Below are 15,585 nucleotides of genomic sequence, written 5' to 3' on the forward strand. Positions count from 1 at the left end.
AAATCCCACTACATTTCTCTATGTGGCCTTAGCATGTTTCAAAGAATGAAACAAACCCACACCAAACATCAAAGTCTATTTAATGAAGCCAGTCAATGCATAACTCAATTAAACCTTTTCCTGAGAAACCTCAGACTCTCACAATGCCCCATTCATCGCCTGGATTTCACACTGGCATCTTGAGGCCATTTGGAAAATGACTTTAAAGAGAAAGTTTCCTTTTCCTCCAAGCAGACACATCCTGAAGCCTTTATTTTTAGCTCATCCTGTGTCATGCTCACGTTCACAAATAGATTTCTGAAAGAACCTCTGTGCTGTTTCTCATCATACAATCATTTTAACTTCAGCATCTGGTTTATAATGTGAATGAAGATACAGCTGTATCAATGAACCTCCAATCCACATCTGCATCTATTAAACACTATGTGAGATTCATTTAAAGCAAAACAATCTTTCTACCTCGTTCATAGACCGATGCACATTACGTAATAAAATAGCATACTTATATTGTCAGTTTCAATCTGATTGACTGAAGTCACTGTCCACTGGGAAACAAAGTGATTTTTTCAATATAGGGCATAGTATAAAGCAAACAGAAGAAAGAGATGATAAACCAGATCAGGACAAGATTCAGGCCACACTCAAAGTTACTGAACCTGAAAGAAATCTTGACACTAGCAAACTAGGAAAACAGTTTGCAAACATTACATTACATCAAACTAAAGGTTACAAATGTTTTCCTTTAGGAAAAAGACATCTACCACCCAAAGAGAATAAGGGTGAATTTCATGTGTGTCTTGTTTGGTTTGATTAAAATAAACTTAAGTTCATTTTGCCCGTTGGTGCAGATCTTTTGAGCAGGTGTGAATACAGCAAAAGACAAAGAGGTTGTTTACACTTGGCAGTGTTTCCCACAGATCTGAAATTTACTTGTGGTGGTAGCTGGTGAAAAGGGCAATCATTATTATCCACCGACAAAAAATGGTCTACTATACATGTAACAAAGAACTAATAATGTGTGACACAACACAATACTTTGATTTATAAAACATTCATATTAATTTCACATTATAGTTCATTAATCTAACCACCCCAAACTTTTTTTGCCATAAACAAAGCTGACACTGTTTGTCAAAGCACCACGAAAAAACTTGATGTTTTTGCACTGATATATGAAGCAATTTAATGACCCCTTTTATCAAACTCAATTATATACAATACTATGTATACTATAGCCTATATAGACAGTGCAGGTCTATAGATTATAAATGTGACTGATGTTATAATGGTAATAACTTCTATAAGATAGGCACTTTTACTGCTTTCTGTTTCTCTTTTGCCGATTAAAAAAGCTTAATCCACTAATTATTTCAGATTTAAAAGTCTACTTGCTGTGCTGTCCCGATGACAGACTTTACATTACAGCTTTGCGTTTTTTATATCCTGAGTCAGCTAGAGCTTTGCTCATTCAGTATTAGCACTGCTTTTTGCTACAATCTCTGTGCAAACTGTTTAGATTTTAGTAAAGATATTGTATATTAATAGTAAGACTATTAAAAAATGGGATAAAGAAAATGAAGCGGCGCGTGGTCGTGACAAGAGCCAGTTGCTATCGCCATAGAAACCGGAGGCACGCTAAAACAGCACTCGAGCTTTAGCGCGGTAGCGCTCACGGCCGTTCTCTAATCGACTCGGGTTTTACACACAATATTAATCAGACTTGGGACCCGAAGTAATGAACTAGGACCGACCCGGACCCATCTGACCATTTAAAATATAAACCCGGAACCGTACGGGTCCCGCGTCCTCAGTGAAGAAAGACCTCTAATGGTAAAACTCTGCTCAAGTTCAGAAACATGAAAGGATACAATGTGACACTGAGGTTGCTTCGCGTCGCGCCCAATTCATTGAGAAACAGAGAGCACGTGAACGGACACTCAACCGGAGAGACACAACGTGCTTGCACGCAAAATGAAGCCAACTTAGATGCTATAAACACATATGCACATAAGCATATGTGTTCCCTGGCTGCTCCGTATGTGCTGCTGCAGTTGATCCAGTTTGCCGCGCTGGATGATGAGTTTATGACGCGTGCATCATCTTCACGGTCACCCGACCCCCACCTCTCTCGCGCGCTCTCTCTCTCGCGCTCTCTCTCTCGCGCTCTCTCTTTCGCGCTCTCTCGCGCTCTCTCTTTCGCGCTCTCTCTCTCTCTCTCTCTCTCTCTCTCTCTCTCTCTCTCTCTCTCTCTCTCTCTCTCTCTCTCTCTCTCTCTCTCTCCAAAACACGGGTCATCCAGTCGAGTTCAGAAATACGGAAATTCGTAAAGTGATTTTTTTTACTTGGGCGGGTCGCAATTTACCTGGGCGCAGCGCCCAAGTAGAGCCTATGTATGGGAAACACTGCTTGGCATTAACATGCGTTTTCATCAATCAGATCACAAGTGGACAACATTAATGTCAGGTGTAAACAGTGTTCAAAACGTTTTGAGCTCGTCCACTTTCGACCACTTTCAACCACATCCAGAGGTAGTCGAAACCACTTTCGATCGGATCGCTTTGGAGTTGCGGAACGCAATGTGGTTGAATGTGTTCCAACAGCCACATGCGACCGCCTTCTCTCCGCCCATTTATCTAATCTGATGTATTAAACACAAGTTTTACGTCTTTTTTTTTACTTCTGGCGTGAACATACGGTGAACAGCGCTATTTTTACTTTCATTGATAAAACTAAAGCGGCTGATCTCCGTAGTTTCGTTTTGAAAGCGTGAAAGTTGCGCGATCCTATTTCATCAATTGCGCTGAAAATTCAGAGAAAGTTCTAACATATAAACGTACAAAACACTGTGCAGCATGTATACTTGCAAAACAAGCAGTGGACTCCGACATAATGTTAGTTTGCGTCCTAAATTCCTCCCGCTCACGTTTGAATGACAGCAGAGAGACTCGCCCACCGTCTCACAGACCGCCCCCTCACAGTATTCAGGACAGAAGCGGTTGAAAGTGGACAAAAGAGACGGATTTAAATACCAGGTGTAAACGTAATGTGTCTCTCTCGTCCACTTGTGATCCGATCGATGAAAACACATCTTAATACCAAGTGTAAACAGCCCCAAAGACGCAGCTGAAGATGTGGTTGTGTTTAAGGTGTGAACATTGGCCCGACCTTGATCCAACCCAATTGCAGAAAGCACTGCGTATTTTGGGGGTAAATGGGCACCCATAGTCACTGCATAGGTGCAGATTTTGTTTTCCACCGATAAAGCACAACGTCACGCAGCGCTTAAGTAACTTAGCAACAGCAGATGCTACTGGACCGACCGTCCATTTAAAGTCCCACACAAGCTTTCAATAGTGTGTAAGTGCTCAAGCTGAACACATCACATGTTTTAAAAATAATGTAAATGCACGCTTTACACTCAGTGAAGAGGGTTTCATCCTGCGGTTCTCGGTCAGATTAAGCTGTAATGAAGATCACTCAGAGTGTGGCTACAGTAGACTGAGGAACCTCAGAGGAACCCTGTTGTGGCTCGTAATGGTTATAAAATATCTATCTGATCTGTTTTGGTGAGGAATAAGTCTTTCCCTCAGTCAAAGTATTTTCTTGTATTCATTTTCCAAAATGAAAATCACATTCCTATTGGAGACTGAATGAATCTGAATCAATGTAAACACACTTGGTAAGGTATTAGCGTTGAGCAACAGTGCAGCTCAAGGTTTGAGATGAGTCACACAGGAAATGAGTTTAGTTTGATTCCAGCCGTCCGATAGAGAGGCATGAAGGACACAAACTGGACTAATAGGAGTGTTTATATTGGCTCCGGCTGTTCAGACAGCACATCTGGACATAAGATAGGGCAAAGTTAATACACACGATCTGTTGTACGTGAGGAACAAAATGACTCTGGCTGCATCATTATGGTTAAAACGTGCTCCAGCTTCCTGTCTAAACAGCTTTTTATTGTTCCTAAGACATTCTTCAGTCAGCTGTTTAATTGGTTCCTTGAAAATGAAATTCTTCAGGCTGAGATATCCGCTGGACTTTAGGGTTTGAGGGACAACTGTTAGTTCAAGTCCAGCTGTGCAGATGTTGTAAAGGAAGAGATCTGAGGCCGTTAATTTGCTGAAGAAAATGTCCTGCACAAAACCATACAATGCAAGGGTGTTGTCAGGGTGTTGCTATGCAGCTGCCAATGCCGGGCTCACACTACAGGATTTTCAGCCTGAATTTACCCTGATTTTCCTCTCCTAGGAATCAGAGAAAATATTGTCGTATCACGTAATGTGTAACGTTTGCAGATCAAATCTTACACCTCTCAATGTGCGCGCAAGAAAATCGGGCCACCCTTGATCATATCAAATATGTTGCTTAAAATTTTAAATCGGGATGATTATGACACAGACACAGGTGAATGACAGGCTGTGCAGTTGTTAGTGAACTGCAGGAGATTGGTATAGGGTGTTCAAAAGGTTGCAAGAACTCTAGAATGAATTTTCATCCACCAGACAAAAGTGGCACCAGGCATTCACCTAAAAATGGTTGTGTATTGTGTATGACAATTATTAAACATTATTAAAATTGTCATTTAAAAAGATTTTGTTCATCAAGAAAATCTTTTTTCCAGTAAGCTATTTCTGAGGAGAAATACTGTTAAAGCCCACGCAAGCGGAAGCAAAGAATGGGACCTGTTGTCAAAGACTCTTCTTTCATTGGCTTTAACAGTCATTTTCCTTTTCCTTTACCTTGAGTTTCTGCTCATTCCTCTTTTCTTCTTTTCCCTGGAATGCTTCAACACTCGAGAGACTTGACTGCAGTCTGATTTTCTTTATGAGCCATAAACCTAAATTCCTGTTTGTGTTGTCTTAAATTTTTGCATTCAATTTTTTACTCTAGGTAGTGTGTTTTTAGTCAGATGAACTAAGCATGTATTTTATAATCTTGGATTTAAATCTTTAAATGTTAATAATGGCCTGGACTTGTGTCAGGTTAACAGAAGTTTAAAACACATCTCACTGCTGTTGAACACATCCTGTGTGAATCCAGGGCAGAATGCACTGCAATCCAGCTCAGTGAAAAATCCTCCATTGGTGGAAAAAGCTATTAAAAACTAAAAGGTATTTGTATTTTTATGAGTTAACTAACCAGAGCAGTGAAAGTATAGGCTATATCATGTATACATTTTATTACTAAGGGGGGGTGCACACCAAGGTGTTTGCGTCGTTGGCCGGTGTATGTTTTCAATTGTTTCCAATGGAAGTGCCTCGCCTTTCAAAAATGCCAGCAGCTGGCAGGATTTGTCCACGCTGAGCGCCGGAGAGTTGAAAAATGTTCAACTTTGGGTGAAACGCTCAGCTCGTCAATGTCACTTCTCACTCTGCCGTCCAATCACAGTGGAGGAGGGGCGGGTGTGTGGAGGAGGGTCGAAGTGTTTTCCTTGAGAAACTCATAATCTTTGCAGTACTAATGCAACACTATACCAGTAAAGACACAGGGGTACTGATCATGAATGGTTTGCATAAAGAATGGTGTTTGTTTGATGCTCGGAGCTGCTGTCTATGCAGTTTCTAAATTGATGTATAACTTAAAAGGGTTTCACTTCTATCAGGATGCTGATATAGACAGTAAAACAGCAGCTCCTGTCATGCCAATGACCAACCATCTCACATGTGTACTGCCAACACTTATTTATTTTGTGACAGTCCTAAATCCCACCCTAAACTAATGTTTGAAATTGAGCTCTAGTCCAGGTGTAGAGTCCTATACAGTTAGTGATCAGTACTGTTGACAGTTCACTTGTGGTTTTTATACTGGCACCATCAGCTTTCTGCCATGATCTTCAGTCTTAGAAAAATTCCCCAATGTCCTGCAGCACAAACACTCACTTGCCGCGATAGTCGGTGAAACGGTGATTACCGGTGCTTCAGCCTCTCACCGGTTAGATCACTTGCCCACCACATGACTTTCTCCCATGACTCCTCTGGATCATCCAAATAATCATTGGCAAACTTAAGATGGGCCTGGACAAGTGCTGGTTTAAGCAGGGGAACCTTCCGGTGCCATGCATGATTTAAAACCATGACATCTTACCAACAGTAACCTTGGAAACGGTGTTGCCAGCTCTTTTCAAGTCATTGACCAGCTCCTCCTGTGTAGTTCTGTGCTGATTTCTCACCTTTCTTAGGATCACTGAGACCCTACGAGGTGAGATCTTGCATGGAGCCCCAGTCCGAGGGAGATTGACAGTCATGTTTAGCTTCTTCCATTTTCTAATGATTGCTCCAACAGTGGACCTTGTTTTCACCAAGCTGCTTGGCAATTTTCCCATAGCCCTTTCCAGCCTTGTGGAGGTCTACAATTTTGTCTTTGGACAGCTCTTTGGTCTTTGCCATGTTAGTAGTTGGATTCTTACTGATTGTATGGGGTGGACAGGTGTCTTTATGCAGCTAACGACCTCAAACAAGTGCATCTAATTTAAAATAATAAATGGAGTGGAGGTGGACATCTCGTCAATTAAGAGAAAACGCTTCCACGCCAATGACGAGATTTTCCATCTTTCCGCAATACCGCTATTATCCACCAGGTGGCGCCCTTTCGCAACTTTTTAAACCCGGAAGTATTGCCCTATGGCAAGCTGCTGCATGTCCGTGTCTATTTTAAAGATCGCTCTGAATGGGATCTCTATGAAAAGTCCGTCACAAAAATGGAATTATCTCTGCTTTTTGCTCAAAATATGGTGTTTTTGCAGAAACCTACCCATATTCAAAAGCTGATTGCAAAAGAACCACTAAAGGTAGGATAAAAGTTTTTTTTTTTGTTTGAAAGCAGATGGTCTGTTCTTTCATTTGGTATATTGTATGTTTATATATTTAAAGAAGAACATTTTCTGGAAGGCATTAAACTTTGGTGAAAATCATGAAAAACGCTGGCGCTGGCTGGCAACTTTTTTGAAAAACGCTGGCGGTGAAAGAGTTAAAGGCAGAGTAACAGGTCTTTGAGGGTCAGAATTCTAGCTGATAGACAGGTGTTCAAATACTTATTTGCAGCTGTATCATACAAATAAATAGTTTTAAAAAATCATACATCGTGATTTCTGGATTTTTTTAGATTATGTCTCTCACAGTTGGACATGCACCTACGATGACAATTTCAGACCCATCCATGATTTCTAAGTGGGAGAACTTGCAAAATAGCAGGGTGTTCAAATACTTATTTCCCTCACTGTATCTGTATTGGCATATAAGCTGCAGATATGCAGCCGATATGAACGTTTCTTACAGAACACATTAAATGCTTTTGAAAGATGTAAGTACTTGTTTGTCCAGCAGAGGGCGCTCTATTGGTTGCTAATGGTGACCCAGGTCACTCACTGTAGTGACACCAGCCAACCCCCCTTCACTTCAGTCAGTCTCTCAGTTCAGGTGGCAGTAGTCACGCAGTGGACGAGAGAGATAGCCTGGTCCAACCAGACTCTCATTTGTACAGAGAGTCTGGCCACGCTCCATTGCAAAGGGTTTACTTCCATTAAGGAGGGTCCTCTGTTGAAGTTTAAAACTATTGGATCTGCCCAGAGTCACTCAGGATCTGCCATAGGCGATCGCTAACATGTGGTGGTCGTGACGTATATCATGCGCCGAAACCGGCCGGAAACAACAAGTCCAAATAATCAGACTAGCGTTGTCACGATACCAAAAAAATATTGTTTCGGTGCCGATACCAAGTCGAGCATCGCGGTTCCGATACTTTTCATGAAAAGGGAGAAATGTCCCAAAGTCATTGCTGTATTTTAAAACCGGGACAACATTCTAATACTATAATACACTAATAAATGAACATATGAACAGCAGATATATTAAACATTTGAACAAAATATGAAAAACATCTCTATATGCAGTGGTTATAGTGATAACTGCTAACATTCACTTAACCATAACATTACCATAATTAATAGGAAATAATGAGCCTAAATAATAACCATATGTTATTTAAGCTGTGATATATGGATTAATATAGGCTAATGTTTCCTGTACTTCAATGTCTGATTTATCTGTGGTTAACTTTATATTTGAGTCCATAATTTTTTTACAATGCTTTACACAAATGAAATTCACCTCCTTTGCGTAGGTCTGTGCTCTTTAAATGCTTTAATATAATAACCTAATATAAATAAATCACTGACAAACATGCACATGCTCTGATTATAATCATATAGCCTATAGATCATTTTAGCTGATGTTTTGTATGCTTTATTTTAGCAGCTTGCAAATTATTAATGTTATTTATGAAAGTTGCGTTTTTAGAGATGTTGAATTAGCCATTTACTAATTACTCCATTCTTTTTAAGGAGTTTAAAAAAAATCATTGAGTGCATGTCCAGTATTCATTAAAATAGCGGAGATGCGGTTTAGTGAAACAAAATGAAAGAAAATGACAACAGTATATCAGAAGCATATACGAGCTCCGCTGCCTATCGCTCGCGCACCGTGCACATGGATTGCTTTATGACGCACACGCGATCACTGGAAGCTCGCGCTGTGGACCAAAGTGCAAGAATAAACAAAGCTTGAAGGCAAGAGAACGCATCCTGTTGAATTTCAGAAGTCAGACTGAGCTGCAGCGGGCAGTATCAGTTAGTCCTCGCACATGCAGCTATCTCGCTGTTGTGTTTGTCACATGACCGCTGCAGTTTTGGCTGCGTGTGTGAGGAAAAAAACACAGACGTCCACAGGGAGGCAACGGAAACGTACGTTGCACGCACCAACATGAAATGTGTCTCTTACAAATCTGGGATGCGGTCATTCTTACAAAGTATCGATACAAATACATTTAGGAACCGTGACGTTTTTCATTTCCGAGAATCGTGGTACTTTTGAAGTATCGATGCATCGTGCAACACTAAATCAGACCAACAAAACTTAGCAAACCTGGTTCTTGCTCCGGCTTTAACTTCTATATATTCGGCAGTTTTGCAACAACGGACCGAATAGCTTTTCTCACGTCTTTCTCCGCTGCCATTACTGAACTACAACTCAAACTGACGCACAACCTCAACGTCATCATTTTTAGCCACCCCCATCTGTTCGCTGATTGGTCCTGCAGATTTTTGCAGGAGAAAACTAAACTCTACACAGTAGTCCCAGACGTTGTACTGAAGCGAAAAGAAAATAAAGCGGAAGCACGTAGGAGGCGGAGCCAGGCTACGAGAAAGACACATTGCCGTTAACATTTGGTGTTTTTAATCACTCTCTTTTGTTCACTTGCGAGTTATTAAAAACGCAAGCGGGAGAATGGCGCGAGGTGCAGAAAGGACGCGTTTAAACTGACACACAGTCTGTGGGAGTACAGCTGCTTGTGGACATGCTCATTTTAAAGCAATTGGTTAAATAATCTTGCGCAACTTTACACCCTCGCTAAATAAAAGTGGCGGAGAGCAGACGCTTTAGTTTTATAAAAGTTTAAAGTCCCGGCAGAACACGGTGGGTTTGCGTCATAAGAACGTTGTGCAGAACATTACACATTAGCCTACATCAGTATGTTGTCAGTCAAGCATTGTCTTCTTAACGGTGAGTTGCTAACTAATTTGTGAAGTACATAACTTACTGTAAAGTTAATAAACAATTACTCCATAAGTCCAATAAAACTTAATTCTCGTCAAAACTGCCGAATGCCGATGATTTAAGTTATATGTATTTTGTTCTGTTTGTGTTTCAAAGTTATTTATAAGTCAAGTTTACTGTTTTGTGGACTTATATCAGAATAATTTTGGATAATAAAGTTTATTGTTAACTTGTTAAACACACCTGCCTATATTACATATCTTTGTCACGTCATTTTAAGTGTTTGATCACCACATTTGTAGAGATCATTGCAAAAAATAATTTATTTATATACAGTGTATTCTTTTAATATATATAGTGTATTCTATGTACAGTACTGTAGTATAATATACTGTAGTATATGTGTACTGTACCATAATATACACCTAAAGAATATCGGCCGATATATCGTTATCAGTCTTTTTTACCCCCTAATATCTGTATCGCCCCCCAAAAATGCATATCGGTCGGGCTCTAGAAAGGATGAACCTTCACTTTCAAAAGACTCTTCACTTTCTCTTTGGGTTTGAAACCTTGCAACTTTACAGATCGTCTATATGCACAGATTTTAACACTCCAAAGACAAAGGAAAAAAATGAAATCAAATCTGATCATATGACTCCTTTAAAGTTTCCTTAAAAATATTTTAACCTCTGAAATTTGGCTTCAAATTTTAAATGAAAATTGCCATTTTTCAGCAATTTACAAATTCATGGATTACTCATGAATTTGTTATTCATTATCTACTCCTGCATTTAATATTTTTTATTTTAAATTTAGTATCTCTTTCTCTAGAAACAGAATCATTAAAATCAAAAATTCAAGCCAGGGATGTCTAGCTGAGTTGACACGGAATGACCTAACAGTCAAGATTATTTCAATGGGATTTCAGGATGATTCCAGTGTCATGTGTTCTGTCTTTTTAGTCCAGATGAATTCACTGGACCAAAGTCTGATCCCTGCTGAGGAGCACAGTATTGATTACGGTTGCCCAGCAGGGATCCCCGCGGTCACACAGAAACAGCACAGAACAGAGCAGATCCCACTGAGCCTGCCCGCTGATCTTCATCAAACGTTACCAGAGTGAACTATCAACCCAGTGTCAAAACACACAACAAGAAATGGACTGTTAGCAACTGGAGCTTTGTGCACTCTATGCCTTGTGTGGCTGCAAACTGTAGAAAAGATGCTGTTTAGTATACATCTTGAATATTCTAATACAGCACATCCAGACAATTTCCAAAAATTAGAAACATGATGGAAAACCAAGCACAGAACGAATCAACTATTTCTTGAAAAGATGGCGAGGCCTTTAGAAAAGATGGCGAGGCCTTTAGAAAAGATGGCGAGGCCTTTAGAAAAGATGGCGAGGCCTTTAGAAAAGATGGCGAGGCCTTTGGAAAAGATGGCGAGGCCTTTGGAAAAGATGGCGAGGCCTTTGGAAAAGATGGCGAGGACTTTGGAAAAGATGGCGAGGACTTTGGAAAAGATGGCGAGGACTTTGGTAAAGATGGCGAGGCCTTTGGTAAAGATGGCGAGGCCTTTGGAAAAGATGGCGAGGCCTTTGGAAAAGATGGCGAGGCCTTTGGAAAAGATGGCGAGGACATTGGTAAAGATGGCGAGGACATTGGTAAAGATGGCGAGGCCTTTGGAAAAGATGGCGAGGACTTTGGCAAAGATGGCGAGGACTTTGGCAAAGATGGCGAGGACTTTGGTAAAGATGGCGAGGCCTTTGGTAAAGATGGCGAGGCCTTTGGAAAAGATGGCGAGGCCTTTGGAAAAGATGGCGAGGCCTTTGGAAAAGATGGCGAGGCCTTTGGAAAAGATGGCGAGGCCTTTGGAAAAGATGGAGAGGACTTTGGAAAAGATGGCGAGGACTTTGGAAAAGATGGCGAGGATTTTGGTAAAGATGGCGAGGACTTTGGTAAAGATGGCGAGGACTTTGGTAAAGATGGCGAGGCCTTTGGTAAAGATGGCGAGGCCTTTGGTAAAGATGGCGAGGCCTTTGGTAAAGATGGCGAGGCCTTTTGAAAAGATGGCGAGGCCTTTTGAAAAGATGGCGAGGCCTTTGGAAAAGATGGCGAGGTCTTTAGAAAGGATGGCAAGGTATTTAGAAAAGATGGTAAGGCCTTCACAACTTTAGAAAAAAAAACTATAGCTCAAATTTGTTTGCCAACAGGCTCCCGATTTAAATAACCAATTTAATTTAACCACTCAAACCATATTACTAGATTAACCCTTGAATGCATGCATCACTCAGCCACTGAGCTTATAATATAACTTGATATGAAAGTGGGGGAGGTGTGTCCTAACTTTACAGAGCAATGCAAAGGGAATATGGCCTTGACTATATTAAATCAACAGACATGTCAGCTCAGTCCTTTAAAGACAAACATTGGTCAAGTGAAATGTACTGTAGGTCATCTAGTGCTGCTGACTGATCAGTACACATACAGCTATTCAAGATACTCTGTGTCCAACACATACTGATTCAGGGCCAGATCTGCACCCATATGGATAAGATCCAATAAAGTTTATTTGAAGGTGCCATAGACTGTAAAACTATATTTCATCTAGGCATAGATGAATAATAAGAATTCTGTAGATGGTAATGACATATTGTGTTTCCTTCTTCTTTTGTAAACCTTGTCCATGCAAAAGACACAACGTAATGACATCACATTTATGCACATTTATGCTAAGTCTCTCAAAATCTTGTGGGAAACACAAGCGCTCGATAAGACGATATAGTCGTTATCGCGACAGGCCTAGTTAGCGCTATATGCTAGTTAATGCTATATGCTAGCGTTTAGCCTGAAGTTCTACTATTGATGTTACAGTTATGTTTTGCAGGTCCATACTAAAAAAACACAAACTTACCACTCAGACACATCCATTAACAATCTCCAAACAATTGATTATTCCTCAAAATCTGATACAGACTCAAACATAAGATCTGTTATCACACACACAGAGCTACTAAAGGAGAAACAGCCAATCAGAGCAAAGCTCAACATTATTATTCATGACCCTTTCAAATAAGGTAATAATAGACTATTTCATTATAAAGACAAATCCTAGGGTTGTAAATGGACATGTAAAACTGACTCTGGATCATTTTTGCTCTTAATAAAGCCACAGATCTTCTATGTAGATATCAGAGAATAATTTAACAGATTATATCAATGCATTCTTTGGCACCTTTAAGATGTTCTAGGTGTTGGATATTATGTGCTATTTTTCTCAAAATAATAACAGTTATCATGAATATTTTGTAACTACACCGTTGATATAAAAACACATTATTAGGCTTTAAAAAAAAAAAAAACATGCCAACTTGGGTAGAGCCAGTAAAGAGATCTTTTTATGACCATTGGATATAAACAGTACCATGTTTGATGTTTTGTGGTTGCAGCAAAGTGAATGTACACGAATAACACATCTTACAGCCCATAATGTGATCACGCGTGCACAGACATATATATTTGGCGTGCATTATAAACCTGTAAATCTCACCTTGATTGTCCTCGTCCATGTCTGCAGATAAACGATGAAATGATGGGCACGCGCTCCAGATACAGATAACTTGGTTGTAAAACGGAATTGATGCGCTACATTTACGGCCACCTCCCGTTTCATGCACCATAAACGGATACTCGGATTTAATCCTCGTTTCAACGGCAAACCCGCAGTATTTGCGAAGAGAGCACGAGCCTGATCAATAACAAGCGCTCGAGACACACACACAGCCACCGGCGCACGTCATCACAGACGTATCGCCCACACACGCTGTAGTTCTACTACGGGGAAGGCTCGTCTTATGAATATTCAATAAAAATCGCTGCCGTTGCTTGGTAACCATTCTGAAGCGTCTGGTCAACTGACCTAATTATTTTATCATATCTGCCTTACAGCAAATTGAGTTTGGCCTTGCGTGACGTACTTAATATATATAAATAAGCCAGGAGTTAAAGAATGATAAGTAGAAAGGTATTTTTGTATCGGTCACCTAATAAATGACAGAAGAGACATTTACATATTTTTTTATTAGAGAACATATAAACATTGTTAGGAAAACAGGTATCAATGACAAACAAAACAAAATAAATAAAACACAAGACATTCACAAGATGCCAAATACACTTGTAGTATTTTACAACAGTGCATAACAACATAAAGTTTCACAACATTAAGACACGTTATTAAAAAAGTAATTTTTCTCAAGAAAACCTTGTGTAAAGCAAAGACCAGCATAAGCTGGCAGCTGGTTTCAGCTGGTTTAAGATTGGCAGTAGCTGGTCTAAGCTTAAAAAGTGACCAAAATACGGCTAGACCAGCTTAAAAAGTGACCAAAACCAGCTTAGCCTTGGTCTTAGCTGTATTTTTAGTAGGATTCATGAATAAAATTTGCCATATGAGATGAAGAACCAAATTGTAAATATTTTTATCATCACTCTCAATGGAATTCAGTTTTTTAAATGTTTTTATTATTGCATCCCTATTCCCTACTGGTAAATCAAGCTAAGACCAGCTGGTTTTGCTGGTGTCGCAAGCTTGTCTTGCTGTGTTTTGGTCACTTTTTAAGATGGTGTAGCTGCACTAGTTGAGAGGGGAGTGTTTGCTATATATCTGATATATAATTAAAGTACTTCATGTGATAAGTGATGAGAAATGTCTGAATGGGTTCACACAACAGTACGTCTGTGTGTTTCTCCAACACATGGATTCAATTATTGCCTGCCTGCCTCTTTTAAACGAAAGGAGGCTGCTGTCTTTATTTATGCACATTACCAAAGCCCTCAAGAATGAAGTTCCTCCTTTATTTTACTTTCCTCTTGAGATTTTCAAATTTTTCAAATTCAAAATGCTGATTAAAACAATGAAACAACCATCTGTACTTTCTGCGCAATACATGCATTTAAATCTTCAATGATGGATCAACCTGAGAGTATCCATGTGTCACAACTGCTCTTATGAATTCAGTTTAAATTGAGCGCAGTCTATAATCGCATTGCTGGAAGATTCTGTGTGCAAGAAGAAACAAATAAGTGTGTTGGTGGGGCGCAGGTTTTTGGGGGAGTATTTCCTGTGCTGTGAGCAGATGTCTACACAGTTCAGGAAACACTCTGTTTTCCCAGTTTTCCTTGGGTGGAACACACTATTCAGAGAGAGATAGAGAAGAGAGAGAAAGAGCTGACTTAAACATATATAAAAAAAAAATAGGTCATATGGATAAAAAATAGTGCTGCACAGAAATGGTTATGCGCATGAAGGCATTTGATGAAGCAATGCATGACTGAAGTCAGAGTACTAATTACATGAGCTGAAGTCCATGTTAGATGTGCACATTTGGGAGGGACATCCCTTTGACTTCCACGATCACTTTTGTAAAAAGCATCTTAGTGGAAATCAAATGAGAATCATTATTATTATTATATTCAAAATATTTTTGTTTGCACTGCTGAAGGTCTTCATTCCGTGTTTTGTTATGATGGAATGCAAGTTTGAAATTTAATGAGCTAAAGATTTCCCAGCATGCTTTGCACCAGATACAGGCACCACATGTCTGACATAATGTCAGTTTCCTTGGAGAATGGCATGGAATAAATTAGGAATATCAGAGAGGTCACTGAAAGAAGACAAACTGTGTAATGGTGCTCCTGATTGTTGTACTGTTTGACTAAACTAGAGAAACGTTATGTAAAACGCCTGCTGATGAATGTATTAAAATGATATAAACAGTGTTATTGAATGTAAGGCAAACAAAAACCGTGTAGAAACCATGAATAATGAAAAAAGAATTGATGGATGGACAGACGGACAGATGAAAATTGTTTCCTAGCTTTTTTCAAGTAAATCCTACTCCTTTTTTTAATTGTATGCACTTTTGTAGCAGGCCAATCTCAACAAATGATCATGTTCTCCATTAGTTTCAGGCTATCTCATATGATTTAATATCACGATTCTGTTTAAAACATCCAAACACATTTTT

General features: G+C 39.7%; 1 protein-coding gene across 1 annotated transcript in view; it reads right to left on the reverse strand.

Moving 5' to 3' along the window:
* The window catches only part of cyth3b (cytohesin 3b), a 30,984-nt gene extending 17,621 nt beyond the window's left edge, over positions 1–13,363 (reverse strand). The window contains exon 1 of the mRNA XM_065249963.2: positions 13,110–13,363. Coding sequence (XP_065106035.2) covers positions 13,110–13,239 — 130 coding nt within the window. The 5' untranslated portion in view covers positions 13,240–13,363. The remainder of the gene's footprint in view (positions 1–13,109) is intronic.
* Between the last annotated feature and the right edge of the window lie 2,222 nt (positions 13,364–15,585).

This window comes from Paramisgurnus dabryanus, chromosome 3 (assembly GCF_030506205.2).
Source record: "Paramisgurnus dabryanus chromosome 3, PD_genome_1.1, whole genome shotgun sequence".
NCBI lineage: Eukaryota > Metazoa > Chordata > Actinopteri > Cypriniformes > Cobitidae > Paramisgurnus > Paramisgurnus dabryanus.